The sequence below is a fragment of the Hemiscyllium ocellatum genome, chromosome 5 (genome assembly GCF_020745735.1).
Source record: "Hemiscyllium ocellatum isolate sHemOce1 chromosome 5, sHemOce1.pat.X.cur, whole genome shotgun sequence".
Taxonomy (NCBI): Eukaryota; Metazoa; Chordata; class Chondrichthyes; order Orectolobiformes; family Hemiscylliidae; genus Hemiscyllium; species Hemiscyllium ocellatum.
Window position 1 is genome coordinate 25,395,686 of NC_083405.1, and position 20,944 is coordinate 25,416,629.

At 40.5% G+C, this 20,944-nt stretch overlaps 1 protein-coding gene across 2 annotated transcripts in view; it reads right to left on the minus strand.

The window, feature by feature from the left end:
- The window catches only part of osbpl3b (oxysterol binding protein-like 3b), a 222,673-nt gene that overhangs the window by 32,410 nt on the left and 169,319 nt on the right, over positions 1–20,944 (minus strand). For both annotated transcript variants that reach the window (XM_060824591.1, XM_060824590.1), the window contains 3 exons: positions 19,748–19,826; positions 8,968–9,112; positions 5,496–5,640 (listed from right to left, as the gene is read on the minus strand). In XM_060824591.1, coding sequence (XP_060680574.1) covers positions 5,496–5,640; positions 8,968–9,112; positions 19,748–19,826 — 369 coding nt within the window. The remainder of the gene's footprint in view (positions 1–5,495; positions 5,641–8,967; positions 9,113–19,747; positions 19,827–20,944) is intronic.

Consider the following 20,944-nt stretch of genomic DNA (forward strand, 5'->3'; position numbering starts at 1 on the left):
TTGGTACAACAGTCCGGTGGTCTCTTTCAATCAGTTAAGGCTTCTAACTATCTACATTTTCCTTGCAGACTACTTTGATTATTCATGCACATGCTCTCACACACATCCTCTGGAGCAGTGCAAAGAGGACTAGGAATTAGCTACTGCCTCTAGAAGGAAAATAACCACTGGAAAACAGGAACTTAATACAGATATTTGGATTCTGAGAGTTAAATTGATATAGCTCAGGCCCTTTGTTTTTGAAACAGATGAATGTTTCTTGCAAAATGATGCGTGAATCACATAAATGCAACTCCCATGTAATTCTATCTAACTCCACACTGATACTCTGGCCTGCAAACTGATTAGAGCATTATTTGTGCCAAGGGAACAGATCAGTTTACAATTAATGACAACAAAGTATTTTAACGTTTTAAAGGTAAAAAGCAAGCATTCCTTCAATGGAGGAATACCTCTGCACCCGTCACTGATGCATAGATGCTAATGCAAAAGGTTATTCATCCTCAAATTTAGACACTATCAGGGTTTCTCAGGCCTGTCTGCTTCATTGATATACTGCCTTGGCCATCTCAGCATTTTCATCATCACTGGTTCCCTCAACATCTTAACCAAACTGCCCTTCTTCTAGGTTCTTACTCCATTGCAGAGCTGTGCTGTGTAGGTTTCTGAAAACAATCACTCAGATCGTGTCAGGTGAGTGCTCCTTCTACTGCCTGGACACCCTCCGCAGACAATTTACTATGGCTCTAGAGCAGACCTGGGCATTTTATGGCCTGCGGGCAATATCCAGGCTTTTGGTCATTCCTGTCTGGCCTGCATGAGGTCAATCTTAAATTAGAACATAAATGGTAAAGTATTTACGCCATGCACGCAATACAACTGTGTTGCTTCTGTTTTGAAAAGGTTGCTTTTTTTATTTTCGCATGGATTCACATACGCGTGTATGTGCGTGCGTGAACAGCTAAAAGTGATGCTTGCTGGCTAGCCCTCAAAATGTCAGCTCACGCCAAGACAAGTTATGTCATATCCCACAAAATCGCCAGAAACAGTAAGCTGTTTTTTCTTGAAGAGTTTATTAAGGCGTGCTTGTTGGACTGCCGGGAGAAAAAGGAGGCATTTGAGAATGTGCCCCTCTCCCGACACACTGTAACGAGAAGGACTGGGGACATCGTGAGAAATCTGGAGCTTCACAGAGCGGTCAACTTTGACTTTTTTCCCTTGGCTTTGGATGAGAGCTGCAACATATGTGACACAGCCGAGCTACTCATCTTCGTACGTGGGATAACTACGGACTTTAAAATCACGGAGGATCTGGCAGCCATGCAGTCAGTGAAGGGAATAACAACTGGTAATGATTTGTTCATGGAGGTAAATGCATGTTTGGACATGTTGGAAGTAAAATGGGACAAGCTGGTGGGTGTGACAACGGATGGTTGTCCAAATCTAACGGGAAAAAATGTTGGACTCTTAAAGAGAATGCAGGATAAAGTGACAGAAATTGACCCTGAACAGAAATTGGTATTTTTGCATTGTATTACACATCAGGAAGTGTTGTGTAAGTCAGTGTTAAAAACTAACCATGTGGTTGATGTTGTAACTAAAATAGTTAACTTCATCAGGGCAGGGGCTTTGAATCACAGGCAGTTTGTTGCGCTTTTGGAGGAAAATGAGACTGAACATCGTGAGATAGCTGTGTGGTAACCTGTCAGGTGGCTCAGCCTGGGAAAAGTGCTGAAACGTGTATGGGAGCTGAGAGAAGAGATTCAAGATTTCTGTGTGAAGAAAGGGAATGGCATTCCTCAGCCTTCAGATGCAGACTGGATTGCAGATCTTGGTTTTGCTGTTGATGTGACTGCACTTATGAATGAACTAAATATGAAACTGCAGTGCAATGTACAACTTGGGGAAGGCTTTTATGAGAAAGTTGCAGCTTCTCTCAAGCCAAATGGAGGACAACATTCTCCCCCACTTGCCAACACTGAAGGAAGCCGCATCTTCAGCCGATCACCTCCACAGGTACGCATCTATGTTAGAAGCACTGCATGGTGAATTTTCAAGGCGATTTCAAGACTTTAAAACGGTTGAGAATGAAATGCATATGATTTTTTTCCCCATTTACATGCAATGTGGAGAATGCACCTAGTGATGTTCAGCTTGAATTCATTGACCTGCAGTCTGACACACTTTAGGTCAGTCTCACTGCTTGATTTTCACTCTTCCCTCAAAGAGGAGAACTTTCCACACATGAGGTGGCATGCTCAGAAGATTCTAGTCCTCTTTGGATCTACCTATATATGCGAACAGACATTCTCAGTGAAGTTCAACAAATCCAAATTCAGATTCTCCATCACTGATGATCACCTCTCAGCTGTCCTTCGCAAATCCACCTCAGACATTCAACCAGATTTCAATACACTTGTTCAACCCCAAAACAGACTGGATTTTTCTCATTAAACTAGTAAAATTAATTGAAAAACATCAAAAGGACTTATTACTTTTTGTATAGAGTTGTTTATTGTTTGTAATACTGAACAATAATGAAACAACTTTTCATTATTGGTTTGTGAGATTAACATGTTAAAAATAAAATGAAGTACTGAAATTATTGTTTTTACTATTTATTTCTTCTATATTTGACCTACTCCACAATTTCATATCTTTATTGTAAGAGAATATCCTTATTCTTTTGATTATAAGTTTCAGTGCAAAATTATATCATTTAGTACTTTTTACAATGGGATTAATACTGAGCAGAATTATGTTCAACTTGTTGTTGGTTCGGCCCTCCAACACAACTCAGGTTTCTCATGTGACCCCCTGGAAGAATTAATTGCCCACCCCTGCTCTAGGGGATGCTTGGGCAGCATTATACTGCAGCTCAGTATCAATCTAAGGATTTCACACTGGGGTTATTAGCAGTGTCTTCAAGGGTACTAAGAAGGCAGTTCTAGTGACAACAAGGGAAGTGAACATTTGAGGAACTTGGCAGTTGTGTACAATTTAAGCATCATGGAGTGTGTCCTGGATTGATAGCATACACCCACATGAACCATCACCTAGCCAGACACCTGAGAGAATGAACCTAAATGATACATTTTTGCATTCTTACAATTCAATTTGGATTCAGTATCAATTTTGTTTTAGCAGACTTCATGGCTCCAATAAACCAGAGAATTTCTTATAACACACCCCCAAGTTTCTTATCAGATCTTTATGCAAGTTACCTAGGGAAAGCAATCAAAAATCTACCTCAGTACTGACCAATCTTCAGGCACAATGATGATGCAAGTCTAAAATCAAAAATGTGCTTATTTGACGCTCTCAAAGCATGACTGAGTAAAATAGTATACAATTCTGCTTTTTTCCCCCCTTTTTTTCTTCTATACGACACACTAACTGTGTGGTCCTGGCAGTTCAGAGGACCGTCTCCTCCTCTCCCTAACACACAAAAATGGAGAGTCTTTCACACACTGAACCAGCTTCCTCAGAACCAGCTCTGAGTGATCAGGATGACTGACTCTCCTGTTTTTTTTTAAAATTTCCCCACACTACTTCCTCACTGCGGTAGTGCTTAATTTTCCCCAGCACCGAGTCGCGCGTGTGTGTGCGCAGGGGTCGGACACAGTGACAAACAACAAGTGTGTAAATCTTTGTTTATATTCCGCCATCAGGAAGAAAGGAAACACCCAAGTGGCCAATGACAAGCAGTCGAGAGCCCAAAATGTCAATCCTCCTGCTTCTCGGATGTTGCCTGACCTGCTGTGCTTTTACAGCACCACACTCTAGACTCTGAGCTCCAGCATCTGCAGTCCTCACTTTCTCCCAATGACAAGCAGTGCCTCTCTCATCAAAGGGCAACGATTCTGCTTTAAAGTAAGAAAGGGTTGAAGATCACTTCAGGCCCATCAATTGATATAATAAAACTTACTCAGATTTTCTGAAGTAAATGGATCTCCAAGAAAGATGCAGGCATTTGCAATGTGAAATTCTCTGTTCCATTCACATCAGTTGTTGGCAAAGCACAGACCGTCATGTATAAGCAAGTCTAAACAGACTCAGTTCCCATAGCAGCTCAGGAAAGAAGCCCTTGAGGCACAAGGTAGCTGTAAAAACAACCTGGCCACCTGCTACATTTCTCGCAATTATAAACAATCTTTATGAAGCCAATTCAGTTAAATATATCAATGTGCACCTATAAATATTAGAAACATTCAGGTAATAGTTAATTTACAGTAGATTTAAATACCTATCAAATATCCACAATTATAGCGATAAAACTAAATGAAGGAAACTATTCAGTATCAACTTTGAATCCTTCCAAGCTAAGTCAAAGGGCAGCATTTCAAGATCCATACATCACTCCCACTATGTACAAGTGGCAAAAACACTGCCAAATAAGATACTAATCATGAATTCTTCAGATCTTCAGAGGTTTAGATCAATGTCCAAGTTATTCCCTGGTGTTTTTTTTTAATTGCAGAGAAGGGGGAGCTCAGCTGGCAGTACATACAGTTCCAACAAAACATAATGCTCTAAGCTGATCACAGCCATAAGCACATATCCTCAGTTGAAATTTTACTGAGGAACTGCAGGGGTCAGTGGATCTCATGTTTTATTTTGAACAAACATTCTTCTCAACTTGCCCACTTACCCTCAAAGATTTGTCCATTTGTACTGCACAGTTCTATGTTTTTACATACCCTATGAAATGGATTTTTTTAAAAAAATGTTGTCTCTTCCTCTTTTTTTGTACAAAACCCTACCACTTTGCACTTCGCTGCATTAAATTTCATCTTTCTTGTTTCTGGCCAAACTGTATAATCCTGACAAAAGCAAAATGCAGATGCTGGAAATCTGAAAACAAAAACAATGCTGCAAATATCAGTAAATGAGCAAGTAATGGCTCTGGACACAAAGTGTTAATGATTGACGTGCCTATCCTTGTTTAACAGCATGCTTGGAGGTGGGGGGGCACTTAGTTGGTGGAACAGTGAGGTTCCCACCTTTTCCACCCTTCACACCAATTAGATTGCTGTCAGAAAGACTCATAGATGACCTTGTCACCCCACTGCCAATTGAAGCCCTTAACTGGATAATTATTGACATACAAAAGACATGCTGTTCATTTGAGGGACTCAACATAGACACAGACAGATGATTTCATCGGGCAGGTGAGACATCTATCATCCCCACAAGACTCTGTTCAATGTTTCAAGTGATACAGCATTTCATCAAATGTGTGTTCTAATTGACTAAACTTGAAACTTTATTAAGACTGTTTTTCTTCACAATGATGTCTGACTTGCTGAGCATTGCCAGCATTTAAAATTCATTACCGAAGGACTAGAGGCCTTCCTCCCAAAGGCACAGAGTAAAGTTACCGTATTTCAAAAATAATGCCACACAGAATCAAATTTCACAAAACTTCATAAATTACAGTGGTCTTAATGTTAAAATGTTCAGTGTTAAATTATGTTCGACACTCAGTCCCTTACTTGGTCTCCAGATGCAGGTTGCCGATGGGGGTTTTCCACAATATAAACCTTCATGCCATCTCCCGAACAGTCGATTTACTACCTTTCCACTGTCGTCCATTATTGTCCCCTCAACCTCATTAACATTTGAATTCCAATATTTTGCCTAAAATATTAATGATAACTTGTTAACTGCAAGAAAGCCCTTCGACACAGAACTCTGAACATCCACCAATAAGCATTCGTATACTAAGAATAGCAGTGATTATTAAAAGTGGATCTTTCACGATGCGGCAAATTTACATTCAAAACAACTTTACAAGTTATTATATTAATCCCAAACTTAAGATTACATCAACTTCAATTTATCGCAGACCTATCAAAGCAGGTACAATAAGGTCACAATTCACTGTTCTGTGACTGACAACCTGATATTTGCCTTACAAAATTTAGGCCTACATTTTCCAGGCATGGAGGTGATCTCTGCCTTAGCAAAAACAGCATGACAGCCCTGAATCTGAAAGTCTTGCCCTCTGTCTCACCATGCAGCATTTCCAACAAGGTGGGAATGTGGGCAGGTTGTACTTCGCACATTTGTGGTTCAGGGAGGATACAGCTGCATTCAAATCTTCGATGACCTTTCAGACGGTCAGAGCCATGAGAAAATGATCTAAAGCTGGCAGTGTTCTTTAGAGTGTACCCTAGTGGGGAGATCCAGGGTCATGAGTGAGACAGGTCAAGTACCCTTTGGAACTGTGAAAAGCAGACATGAATGTCCATTTAAAAAGAGTGACAACACAGTTGAACATCAAGCTGTCAAGGTATTTAAGGTTTTTTTGCCATTTAAGTTTTTGAAAACAATGCAAAAATAAAATCAGTTTTTCCATTTCATGATGTCTGCTGATACAAATCTGAGGGTTATTACAGGATTTGTACTGCTTAACTGATGTCACACCTATCACAGTGGGGTGCCCATCAGTTTCATATTTGGTTGACAGTTTTGACTATTTATAAAAGAATCTTTAACATGGGATTTTGAGTCCAAGTGCTTATTTTTGCAAGGACTTTAGTTAAAGAAAATTGAATCAATTGAATGGGTTTTTTTCCTTCACAATTAGAATGTTATTTTTAAACTAAGAACTTAATTTCATTTCATCTCAGCACTGGTCCTGATTTCTGGTTATACAAGACACCTGGTGTTAGCCTGGAGGATGCAATTATGAAGGCTTATGGTTGGGTAGCATGAGTTGGCAGAGGGGTTATAAAAAGGCAAGGGAGTGGTTCAGGAGTGTAGGTTGGTATAGTAGCTACAAGGCCTGAAAACTTTGGTTGGCAGGAATCAAACACAAGGAGAGTAAGTTGTTGGAATGACAGGATATGAATGGAGAGTGTTGGTGGGATTTTTATTTTATTGTTTTTTTTGTAAAGCTGGGATAAAGTGATGGAGTGCCATGACATCTCACTGCAACCCCCCCCCCTCCTCTGTCCTGAAGTCTCTCAGCTACCTTCCCCAAGCCCCCACCCCCACGGCTCACAGCCTCACTCCTGATGAAGGACTTTTGCTCGAAATGTTGATTCTCCTGCTCCTCAGATGCTTTTCCACCAACACATTCTCTAACCTGCAGTCCTCACTTTTGGCTAGTCATTTCTGACAGTCCATTTCTATAACTGGCAATCTGGAGACTACTTTTAATATCACCCCTGGGCAATAAGCCCCAACTCGAGTTACCACTCATACCATCATCTTGTCATCTCCCAAAAAATCTGATTATCTGGGGCAATTATTCCTAAATCAGCTTTGCAGAGTCAGGCAAACTTCAGGCCTAGATCTTGATCATTCCAATTACTTTAAGGGAATTATATTAGCGGTCTAGTATTCAATCTTCTTGTGAATCTGTTCTGGTCATACTAGGTTAACACAAAATAGCAGAATCGCATGGTTATTGTGGAGAATGTTGTTTTAATATATTTTTATTAAATTTAAAACTAACTTGATCATTTTTTCTACTTAATAGCTGAAAGAAACATATTTGGTTAGAACGCCAGGATGATCTGCACTTTACTGCACATAGTGGCTATTTGGCCCATCAAATCTGCACCAACCTTCCAAACACCATCCCACCCAGAACCCCTCCCCTCCCACCCTATCCCTGTAATCTTGCATTTACCACAACCAATCCACTTAGCCTAGACATCCCTAGACATGATGGGACAATTTAACGTGGCCAATCCATCTAACCTGCAAAGCTTTGGATTATGAGAGGAACTGGAGCACCTGGTGGAAAACCAATGAAGACACAGAGAGGATGTGCAAACTTCAGACAAACACATAGTCACCCAAGGCTGAAATTTAATCCAGGTCCCTAGTGTTGTAAGGCACTAAGCACTGTTGCTAAGCACTCTGCCACTCTTTATCCTGAGCAGTTTCTTTCAAGCAAAATGGTAGTTCAATATTCTGAAATCTGGAATCACCAGTGTCATAGCGTCATAGAGGTGTACAGCATGGAAACAGACCGTTCGGTCCACCCTGTCCATGCCGACCAAATATCCCAACCCAATCTAGTGCCACCTGCCAGCACCCGGCCCATATCCCTCCAAACCCTTCCTATTCATATACCCATCCAAGTGCCTCTTAAATGTTGCGATTGTGCCAGCCTCCACCACATCCTCTGGCAGCTCATTCTATACACATATCACCCTCTGTGTGAAACAGTTGCCCCTTAGGTCTCTTTTATATCTTTCCCCTCTCAACCTAAACCTATCCCCTCTAGTTCTGGACTCCCCAACCCCTGTTTACCCCATCCATGCCCCTCATAATTTTGTAAACCTCTATAAGGTCACAATGGTTTGAGAATGAGGCAGCAGAAAACCTAAAATGTTCTTGACATGGTGACATTTTCTTTATATCCTCAGGAAACATAGGTACAATGATGTTTGGGCAGGTATTGTCCATTTCAGATGCATTTCTTGTGCACAAATGAGATTAGACTGGTTGCTTTATTAAAAAAAAATCTGTGGAAATAAATAAAACACTGCTGACAAAATGCAAAAACTTAATCTGGTCTTAAAAGTCCTTGACAGTGGGCTAGAAGGAAGGTCACATGATTAAAACCACTACACAGTGTTAATTTCAAACCAGCCTAATGATTCTTCGCCTCCAGAATTTCTAATTTGCTTCGAGATTATTCAATGAGGAATGATTTTTCATACCAGCACACAGTTCCCTCACAAAAATGTTGCACAATTTTAAAGTTCTCCTTCAGCTAACAAGGTAGCTGCTTGAAAAAGTAGGCCAATGTCAGCTATGTGGTGAGTAACAACTAAATATAGATTTGACCCAGTAAATGCTCTGGGCTGATACTTCACATTTTAGTTAGATGTGATGTAGCATGATTTTTAAAACATAGAAAATGATCTATAGAAATTTGAAACTGTTTACATAAAACATCAGCTTGCCTCCATTCAATTCTTTAAGGAAAACACTCTTTCATACCTTCACAAATGTCAACTTGCACTGGCAAATGCTGCTATTTGTATTTTTAATGAGAATATCTCCATAATGCTCTATCCACCTCTGTCCACTCAAAATGTTGTGTACACAAGAGGTTACTTTACTCCATTCATAATGATCTCCATACCTGAGAAGCAAACAATTTGTTTATTTTTTTGGACAGACATACAGAAATAAATAGCAGATTTATTCCATATTAGCTTGCTAACTTAAAAGTAATAAATCCATTTTATAGTACGTCCTATTGCACTTGGAGAGTTGAGAAGAGCTCTAAAATAGCTCCAAGTTATTTAACATAAATTTGAGAATTCCATTGCAAAAATCAAGGCCATGTTTTATTAGCACAGAACCTAAACTAATCCAAAGGACTCTTGGTCCTCCCTGAAAATCATCTAAATTCCAGCCTTTCAAGCTTCTATCTGATGCTGACTTTTAACTCCAAGGGACCTTGTTGTTATTTGCTACTGGAATTCTTGATCTGAAAGCAGTTATGGGATATCATGAATTTTCACCCATTATATATCATGACCATTGGTTATCAGCAGATAGAGGATAGTAGTAGCAGAAAGGGTTAAATTCATGATACAAACTTCATAAACTGTATGTTGAAGAAAGAGAAGTGCACACATGAAAGAGATAGAAGGACAAAGACAAGAGTGGCTCTAGGTTCTATGGACAAGGTAAGGAAGTAAACAATCATGTCAAAATTGATACAAATATGCAGTAGCTCACAATGAATACAGTACAGATTTTGTTAATGAATACATAGCATCAGCACGGGTATGATAGACCAAAAGACCACTGTCTGGACTGGAATTGTCAAATTTCCCTGCAACTGTAATTGAAATTTCCCAGTCAGAAAATTCAAGTACATTGACAGAACCTGAAGAGGAAAAAAGATCAAAGTGGGTTCAAAGAATAGTTATTGATTTAAACTTAAAGGGATTTTTAAACATAGCCATGTTGGAGAAATAAAAAAAACTTACAGTACTAGTTATAACTTTATCAAGAATCCTGAACAAGGCCAATAATTTTCACACAAACACCGATGGAATGGCAAGATTTGGTCACAAAAGCACCAGGATAATCCCAAAATAAGATTGTAAAACAAATAGAATTTCATTTAAATAGCAGTCTTGATCATCAGATGGGCATTAAAGATCAGTGCATTACTATCCAATTTCAAGTGTTCTATGTTATTAATTCTTCAATTCTGGGCTTATTTATATTTCCAAGTACGTTTCTTTATATTAATTACTTTTACAGATTTCCAAGTGTTCACTTTTTGTTGGCGAGAGTTATTTTCATAACCACAAACAAATTGAAAGGAAACAGCCTATCGAATCCTTATTCAGTATGCTGACTAGAGCTCATGGCATCACTGACCAGGAATCTGCGAGACTCCCCTACCCTCCCCACCTCGAACCCCCCATCCCACAAGAAATCAGACCAGGCTAGGACCACTCCCCGCACTTGATGCCATGAGAACCCTCACTCCCCAAATTCTCTTGCACCATTCTCATCCTAACGCTGGCTGGTAGCCAACAACCACAAAACTATCCAGAAGCTGACAGCCAGTACTTGCCAGTCCCAGCCACGCTTAGCAAAATGCCAGTTAATGTTGCCACAGCCTCTCAAGCCTGCTGCTAAGTAAAAAAGCAAACAAAACCAGCAGTCTTGCACCAGAGACGCGCTGGCTGCTAATCTTGCTCCCTTTGCTTTGGTGCTTGAGTCTAAACTAAGTTATTCTAACACAGTAGTTGCTACTGAAACTTTCATTCAAAGCCCTGGACCAATAATTACAAATTACAGTTTGAACACAGGTTTAAAAGATCTTGAAATTACCAGTAGTTTGATTGGAAAGTTGTCTTACTATTGCAAACATTACTGCTTCAACTTGAGAAGCAAACCTGTGTAAGATTCTAGTTCAACACCAATGCACATGGCATGTAGCCAAGCAAACCCCTCAGTTTTAGCTATCACTGGTGTACTATGGAAATACATTCATCATACAGCTACAGTTGTCAAAAAGTTGGCTCACTTAGTAATCTTCATTCGTACATAACCATAAGGGATAAATAGTAGTCTTATTAATGACTCATACAACCGGAGAATGAATTTTTTTTTGAAAATCAGATTTAAATTATATTATCGCACTCTTTTCTGTCTAGAAGGTGCTATCAAAGTGGCTTTAGAGAGGCATAGCAGTGCAGCTGCTGGGTGACATACATTGCTGACACTGTATACTGCTAGTGCAATTGGTGTCTTTTATGATATTGTTAGAGGAAGAAGAAGAAATGATTGGAATAGATTGTGAGGGTACTCACTGCAAAAGAAAAAGTGCTGCTAATGCTGAAAGAGGGATAGAGACATAAGTGAAGATGTGAAAATGTCCACTCTGCTGTGTGTGTGTCTGTCTATCTCATGCTTTGTACTTGTGAAATTCAACACTGAGTTCAAGAGGCTGTTAAGTGCTAAGTAGAAAATGAGGTGTTGGCCTCCAGCTTTTACAGTGTTTTGTTGAAACTCTGTAGTCAGCCCATGTGGAAGTATTAGCCTGGAAGCATGGTGACCTTTGAAATGACAAGCAATTGGGTCATTCCTATAGACAAAGTGATGGTGGTCTGCAAAATGGTCACCCTGTCTACATTTGGTCTCAATTTAATCGTTAGCAGCAAGTACAACACACCCAATTTAATGTAGAAGTAGTAAAACTCTGCTTCACTTGGAAGATGTGTTTGGAGCCTTGGACAGTGAAGTGGGAGGAAGGGAATCACCAATTGTTACATCTTCTGCAACTGTATGGGAAGGTGCCATGGTGGCGTGTGGAAGAATTAGGAATGATGGAGCAGTGGACCTAGTTGTCACAGAGGAACCAGTCTCTGCACCATACTGGCAGTGGAGAGTAAGGAAGAGGTGTGTGATGGTTGCATTCTGCTGGAGGTAGAGGAAATGGAAGAGAATGATCTTTTGAATGTGAAGACTAATGGAATGGAAAGTGTGGATGGAAAAGGGAACCATGATATTGTTCTGGGATGGAGGGGAAGGGGTACGGGCAGAAGTGTGGGAAATAGGTTGGACATGGTTAAGGACCGTGTTAGATACAGCGGTGTTGGTGGTGTTTGGAATTCTTCGGTTGGATGACAAAACCAGTCATGTCACAGTGGAAGCTGGCATCTTTTGGAACAGATGTGACGGAGAAATTGAGAGGATAGAATAGAGCCCTTATCGGAAAGCAGGGCAAGTAGACGCGCAGCCAAGATAGGCTTATAATGAAGATTAACGGACAGCCAGTTCCTATAAACAGAAATGAATAAGTCAAGAATGGAGAAGGAAGAAAGTTTGAGATGGACCAAGTGATAGGAGGATGAAAGCTGGAAGCAAAGGTGACGATTTTTTTTCCAATTCTGGAGGAAAGCAGGAAGCAGTACTGATTATACCATTGGATGTGATTAAAGAAAGAGGTGTGGATAAGTAGATGTTCAACATATCCCACAAACAGACAGGCATAACTGAAACTCATGTGGATACCAATAGCTATATCTTTGACTTGGAGAAAGTGAGATGAGATGAAGATGACATTGTTCAAAGTGAGAACAGCCAATTGATTGGGGGGAGGGGGGGGCGGGGGGGGGGCGGGGGGGCGGTTGTGGTGGATGGACTGTTCAGGTTTCTTTTCATGGAAGCAGAGAAACTTCAGATCATCTTCATAAGGGATTGCACACATCCATGGTGACTACGGCCAGATAACTGGAAATCGTGGAACTGGCAATAAAACGTGGATGTAAGTGAAAAGACTGAACAAAAGGAAAAGAATCAAATCAAGACAGGAAGAATTAAGGTCAGTGAAACAGGAACAGGCTGAAGTGATAGGTTTTCTAGGAGAAAGTGAGGACTGCAGATACTGGAGATCAGAGCTGAAAATGTGTTGCTGGAAAAGCACAGCAGGTCAGGCAGCATCCAAGGAGCAGGAGAGTCGAAGTTTCGGGCATGAGCCCTTCTTCAGGAATGAGGAAAGCGTGTCCAGCAGGCTAAGATAAAAGGTAGGGAAGAGGGACATGGGGAGGGGTGTTGGAAATGCGATAGGTGGAAGGAGGTCAAGGTGAAAGGAGGTCAAGGTGAGGGTGATAGGCCAGAGTGGGGGTGGGGATGGAGAGGTCAGGAAGAAGATTGCAAGTTGGGAAGGCGGTGCTGAGTTCAAGGGATTAAACTGAGACAAGGTGGGGGGAGGGGGAGTGAGGAAACTGGAGAAATCTGAGTTCATCCCTTGTGGTTGTAGGGTTCCTAGGCGGAAGATGAGGCGCTATGGTCTGGCGATGGAGGAGTCCAAGGACCTGCATGTCCTTGGTGGAGTGGGAGGGGGAGTTGGAACGTTTCAGAGAACACCTCTGGGACACCTAGACCAACCAACCCAACCATCCCGTGGCTCAACACTTCAACTTCTGTCCACAAAAAAAAATGACCCAGACTTTCCACTACAGTGTTCTCTGGCCAACATCTGTGTCTCAGGCTTGATGCAGTGCTCCAGCGAAGCTCAGTGCAAACTGGAAGAACAGCACCTCATTTTCTGCAGCCTTTCAGACTTAATACGGAATTCAACAATTTTAGGGTTAAGTACCTTTCCCCCATGCTTTTCTCCACCTCCACACACCAGGCCTCGCCATCACATGAGTTGCTACAACACACTACACATTGCCAGCTACTAAGAGTCTCCATTAGCAGTTATTCATTCTCCTCGGCTGGTCTTTATTCATTCCTTTGTCTGTCTGACTGTTTTTCTCTCGCTCCCTGGGCTCCATCTCCACCCATCATTAACTCTTCCCCCTTCCCCCACCCTATCTTTTGTATGAAAAAAATATTTTCCTAGGTACCATCAGTTCTGAATAAAGATTGCCTAACCCAAAATGTTAAGTCTGATTTCTCTCTGCAAATGCTGCTGGACCTGCTGAGACTTTCCAGCAATTTCTGTTTCTGTATCCCCCTAGTCAGACTGAAGAACAATTAATGAACTATGCAGAGTATGAACAAGAAGAATTAGTTTAAATTGTGCATTCAATGTGAAATCAGATCAGAGTCTCAAATGAAGAGAATGTCGATTAACAAAGATAAAATAGACAGAAAGAAAATCAATTCTCCAAACGTTAACTTTATTTGCAAATTAACTTTCAGTGCCAGAGTGTTTGTTAGGCTGCAATAAACAAGCCCCAAAGTTTTGTAACAGATTTAGTCTATACCCATGATGTCAGTACTGTGACTCGGCACCCCATTCAAGTTTACAGTTCTTAAGATGCTGTGTTTGTGGAGTTTATAGAAGAATAGTGCATCTCAGCAGCTTGGGGTCTTTTAAACACTCTAGAATTTGCTGTTAAACTTAGGTTTAAATGGGGTTTAACATTTCCAGCCACCCATTATTTTTAATGGAAATTATTTAGCTAAAAATGCTTGGCCTCATTTTGTTTGCATTCTTTTAAAAAGAAATAGATGTTTCAAGATGAAGGCGGCAGCTTATGTTATGATGAGATATGAAGACTCAGTTAGGACACTTAAGAGTTACAAGTTAGCCAGGAAAGACCTAAAGGAAGAGCTAAGATGAGTGAGGAGGGGATATGAGAAGTTGTTGGGAGATAGGATCAGTGAAGATCCTAAAGCTTTCTATAGTATAGAAGGGATAAAAGAATGACAAGAGTAAGATTAGGGCCAATCAAGGACAGTAGTGGGAAGTTGTGCATGGAATCAGAGGAGACAGGCGAAGTGCTAAATGAAAATGAAAAAAGACAATGTTGTCAAGGAGTATACTGAGAAACAGGCTACAAGACTAGATGGGATTGAGATTCACAAGGAGGATGTGTTAGAAATTCTGGAAAGTGTGAAAATAGGTAAACCCCATAGGCAGGATGGGATTTAGAGCTGAAAATGTGTTGCTGGAAAAGCGCAGCAGGTCAGGCAGTATCCAAGGAGCAGGAGAATCGACGTTTCGGGCATGAGCCCTTCTTCCTGAAGAAGGGCTCATGCCCGAAACGTCGATTCTCCTGCTCCTTAGATGCTGCCTGACCTGCTGCGCTTTTCCAGCAACACATTTTCAGCTCTGATCTCCAGCATCTGCAGTCCTCACTTTCTCCTCCAGGATGGGATTTATCCTAGGATTCTCTGGGAAATCAGGGAGGAGATTGCGGAGCCTTTGGCCTTGATCTTCATGACGTAATTGACTACAGGAATAGTACCAGGAGACTGGTTGCCCCCTTGTTCAAGGAGAGTAGCAACAACCCTGGTAATTATAGACAAGTGAGCCTTACATCAGTTGTGAGTAAAGTGTTGAAAAGCTTATAAGAGAAGGATTTATAATCATCTTGATAGGAATAAGTTGATTAGGAATAGTCAACATAGTTTGTGAAGAGTAGGTCGTGCTTCACAAACCTCATTCAGTTCTTTGAGAAGGTGCCCAAACAGGTGGATAAGCGTTAAGCCGTTGATGTGGTGTATGTGGATTTCAGTAAAGCATTTGATAAAGTTCCCCACAGTAGGCTACTGCACAAAATACGGAGGCATAGGATTGAGGACAATTTAGCGATTTGGATCAGAAACTGGCTAGCTGAAAGAAGACAGAGTGTGGTGGTTGATAGGAAATGTTCAGTAACTAGTGATGCACCGCAAAGGTGTGTTCTGGGTCCACTGCTGTTTGTCATTTTTATAAATGACCTGGATAAGCGCATAGAAGGGTGGGTTAGTAAATTTGCGGATGACACTAAGGTTGCTACAGTTGTGAATAGTGCCAAAGGATGTTGCAGGTTACAGAGGGACATTAATAAGCTTCAGAGCTGGGCTGAGAAGTGGCAAATGGTGTTGAATGCAGCAAAGTGTGAAGTCATTCACTTTGGAAGGAGTAACAGGGAATGCAGATATTGGGTGAATGGTAAGATGATTGGTAGTGTGAATGAGCAGAGAGGTCTTGGTGTCCATGTACATAGATCTCTCAAAGTTGCCACCCAGGTTGATAGGGCTGTTAAGAAGGCATATGGTCTATTAGCTTTAATTAGTAGAGAGGTCGAATTTCAGAACCATGAGGTCATGCTGCCGCTGTACAAAAGCCTGGTGCGTCTGCACTTGGAGTACTGTGTGCAGTTCTGGTCACCGCATTATAGGAAGGATGTGGAAACCTTGGAAAGGGTTCAGAGGAGATTTACGAGAATGTTGTTTGGTATGGAGAGAAGGTCTTATGAGGAAAAGCTGAGGGATGTGAGGCTGCTTTTGTTAGAGAGAAGAAGGTTGAGAAGTGACTTACTGAGACATATAAGGTAACCAGAGGGTTAGATAGGTTAGACAGTGAGAGCCTTTTTCCAAGGATGGTGATGACTAGCACAAGGGGGCATAGCTACAAATTGAGGGGTGATAGATATAGGACAGATGTCAGAGGTAGTTCCTTTAGTCAGAGTAGTTGGGGAGTGGAACGCACTGCCTACAACAGATGTAGACTCGCCAACTTTATGGGCATTTAAATGGACATTGGATAGTGATATGGACGAGAATGGAATAGTGTAGGTTAGATGGGTTTCAGATTGGTTTCACAGGGAGATGCAACATCAAGGGCTGAAGGGCCTGTACAGCGCTGTAGTGGTCTATGTTTCATTATTCAATGAGACTTACGCAAATGTGCAAAACTGGATTTTAAATGAAAGACTGCAATAATTAGTGGACAGATGAACAACTCCTACCATTGGGATATGCTTCTAGATTAAAGGATATGTTGAATATGAATTGATGCAGATGTGAAATAATGTTCCACCGTTTTGTGCATCTTTGCACAAAATAAAATGTTTTACAAAGGTGCAATTAACCATACAAAAACTATTTCTAAGACATTATTCCTTAGTATCTGGAGAAAACGTTCCAGTCACATTAAATGCATCAATAAGATACTGGTAAAACATGAGTAGGTAAACAGTGAGTAATCAGGAGATAAAGTAAATGACGCATTAGCCCACTACACCCACTTTGCATATGCTCATGGGTGAAGTTTGCAATTTGGCAAGGAACCTAAATTGTATAATGTTGAATTTTTGACCAATAATACTATTATTCATCATCGTGCCAACTGTGCAAAAGAATAAGGCTTGGTTAGCTTTAAAAATTCAACAAATGGAACTTGTTTGCTAGAATGTTTCCAACTAAACAAATTGAATTATACATCAGAAGTACGCAGGATTAATAATGACTTCTTTACCCACCATGCTAATGACTCAGTCAGTGTTTCATGAATTATTTAGATTGTCCAGGTTTTAAGTAAAACATACATAGATACTCCTGTTAGGGTGAAAGGAAAGGCTGGTAGGCGTAAAGAATGCTGGATAACTAAAGAAATTGATGGTTTGGTTAAGAAAAAGAAGGAAGCATATATCAGTTATAGACAAGATAGATTGAATGAATCCTTAGATGAGTATAAAGGAAGTAGGAGTATACTTAAGAGGGAAATCAAGAGGGCAAAACGGGGACATGAAATAGCTTTGGTAAAGAGTTAAGGAGAATCCAAAGGGTTTTTACAAATACATTAAGGGTAACTAGGGAGAGAATATGGCCCCTCAAAGATCAGCAAGGCAGCCTTTGTGTAGAGCCGCAGGAGATGGGGGAAGATACAAAACGAGTATTTTGTATCAGTGTTTACTGTGGAAAAAGCCATGGAAGATATAGAATGTAGAGAAATAAATGGTGACGTCTTGAAAAATGTCCATATTACAGAGGAGGAAGTGTTGGATGTCTTGAAACAGTTAAAGGTGGATAAATCCCCAGCACCTGATCAGGTGTAACTGAGAACTCTGTGGGAAGCTAGGAAAGTCATTACTGGGTCTCTCGCTGAGATATTTGTATCATGGATAGTCACAGGTGAGGTGCCAGAAGATTGGAGGTTGGCTAACATGGTGCCACTATTTAAAGGTGGTAAGGACAAGCCAGGGAACTATAGACCAGTGAGCCTGACATCGGTGGTGGGCAAGTTGTTGCAGAGAATCCTGAGGGACAGAATGTACATGTATTCGGAAAGGCAAGGAGTGATTAGGGATAGTCAACATGGCTTTGTGCGTGAGAAATCATGTCTCACAAACTTGATTTGAGTTTTTTGAAGAATTTACAAAGAAGATTGATGAGGGCAGAACAGTGGATGTGATCTATGTGGACTTCAGTAAAGCGTTCGACAAAGGACCATGGGAGACTGGTTAGCAAGGTTAGGTCTCATGGAATACGGGGAGAACTAGCCATTTGGATACAGAACTGGCTCAAAGGTAGAAGGCAGAGGGTGATGGTGGATGGTTTTAGACTGGAGGCCTGTGACCAGTGGTGTGCCACAAGAATGGGTGTGGGGTCCACTACTTTTTGTCATTTATATAAATGATTTGGATGTGAGCATAAGAGGTATAGTCAGTAAGTTTGCAGTTGACACCAAACTTGGGAGGTGTAGTGGACAGTGAAGAAGGTTACCTCTGATTAGAATGGGATCTTGATCAGATGGGCCAATGGAGTTTAATTTAGATAAATGTGAGGTGCTGCATTTTGGGAAAGCAAATCTTAGCAGGATTTATACACTTAATGGTAAGGTCCAAGGGAGTGTTGCTGAACAGAGACCTTAGAGTGCAGTTTCATAGCTCCTTGAAAGTGGAGTCACAGATAGATAGGATAGTGAAGAAGGTGTTTGGTATGCTTTCCTTTGTTGGTCAGCGTATTGAGTACAGGAGTTGGGAGGTCATGTTGTGGCTGTACAGGACATTGGTTAGGCCACTTTTGAAATATTGCAATTCTGGTCTCCTTCCTATCGGAAGGATGTTGTAAAACTTGAAAGGATTCAGAAAAGATTTACAAGGATGTTGCCAGGGTTGGAGGATTTGAGCTATAGGGAGATGTTGAATGGGCTAGGGCTGCTTTCCCTGGAGCATCAGAGGCTGAGGGGTGACCTTATAGAGGTTTATAAAATCATGAGTGGCATGAATAGGATAAATAGGCAAAATATCTTCCCTGGGATGGGGGAGTCCAGAACCACAGGGTGTAGGTTTAGGGTAAGAGGGGAAGATATAAAGGAGACCAAAGAGGCAACTTTTTCACGCAGACGGTGGTACGTGTTTGGAATGAGCTGCCAGAGGAAGTGGTGGAGGCTGGTACAATTGCAACATTTAAAAGGCATCTGGATGGGTATATGAATAGGAAAGGTTTGGAGGGATATGGGCCGGGTGCTGGCAAGTGGGACTAGATTGGATTGGGATATCTGGCCGGCATGGACAGGTTGGACTGAAGGGTCTGTTTCCATGCCATACATCTCTATGACTCTATCTTGAATTTTTTTTTCAGGAAGCAGTTACACAAGAGGTAAATTATGTAGGTAACACGACGGATTAAGAAATAAATGGAAGTTCTTTTTCCAAAGTTGCTGCAGAAAGATATACGTTAAATTTTTGGGTGCTATTCTAAGAACTGTAGAAGCCTGTTTATTCTTCCATATTTAATGCAATTTTAAAACTAAAGCATGCATGTCAGTTTTATGGCTATACTCATTATAAAATATGAAAGTTTGGTGGATCAATTTAGATCAATCATATATAATTACGTATGAAGTTAGTCCTTCCAATTGGACAGAAAGTTAATGAAAAACCTGGCACTGAATAGGATAGTTAGACAGTAATGGGAGGAAAGAAAACAGAAGAGCTTTATCAATCTGAAACTTAAGTCAATATAAACTTTCTTATTTTTTTTTCTGTAGCAGGATTCATTCTTTAGCAGTACTTACACTGGTAGAGTTACATGAATTGTACCAACTGGAACAATCTCCATTGATTTACCCCAGAACTTGTTCTTCCATCTCACATCTAAAGCGAGAGTTTAAAAAACTCCATAAATATAAAATGACACTTAGAGACTGATCAGAAATTATAGTTGCATAAGAATACTACATTGCAATTAAAGCTAATTAGTAATTAATTGTTTTAATTTAGTTACTCATCCACACTTCTCTTCACATGCAATATTTATAGCTGCAAGTATTCTGCTTATCTGGAGAATATAAATCCCAAAAAAATCCTAATTTGTTTCTGCTTTCTGATAAATTCATTTCTTACTGTACTTCTTCCTATTCAGTTCATTCTGGATTAGAGTGGTGCTGGAAAAGCACAGCGGGTCAGGCAGAATCCGAGGAGCAGGAAAATCGACATTTTCCCTTCATCAGGAATACAGGCTTCAATTCATTGTCAACAATGTTCCAGATAGCATTGCTTCTGTTTTCTGACGGATTCATTTCTTATTGCATTGTAAGGCATTATAGGATACATTCCTGATAAGTCTGACATGAACAAGTCAGACATTTTACAAATTATTTGTGTTCACACAACACAGTATAGCAGATCATTCAGTTCATCATAACTGGCATTCTGAAAGATCGATCCAATTCATTTTATATCTCACTTTCCTAGATTACTCCCACCTATACTCCTCCAACACAAATTGGGCTTCTCTTCCAGAAACAGGAGTGAGTTCATCACAATAACTAAAAAAAGAGCAGTAACTGTTGAGAACTAAAAAGAAGTATTAATAGAATGGGAAATCAGTAGAGGGATGGAACTAAGTAGATAACTCTTCCAGAGAACCAATTTAGGAACCATGAGTCACGGGTTTACAAAGTAAGAGGTCGAGACAGAATTACAGGGCAGCTACTTGGCTAATGAAGTTCAGATTGGACAATGTGTGCAACACAGAAAAACAGAACTAAAGAGGGTCAATGTGAGTAATAAATGGTTAAAAGGCAACATTAATGATTCTTTATTTAAATGCACATAGCATTTGAAACAAAATAAATGAACTAACAGCACAAATACATGTAAATAGCTGGGATCCTATGGGTATTATGAAGAATGCTTACTAGGAGATTAAATAAATAAAATATATGACTTTTTGAAAGGATAGGCAGAGAGTAAAAAGATTGGCGGCATAG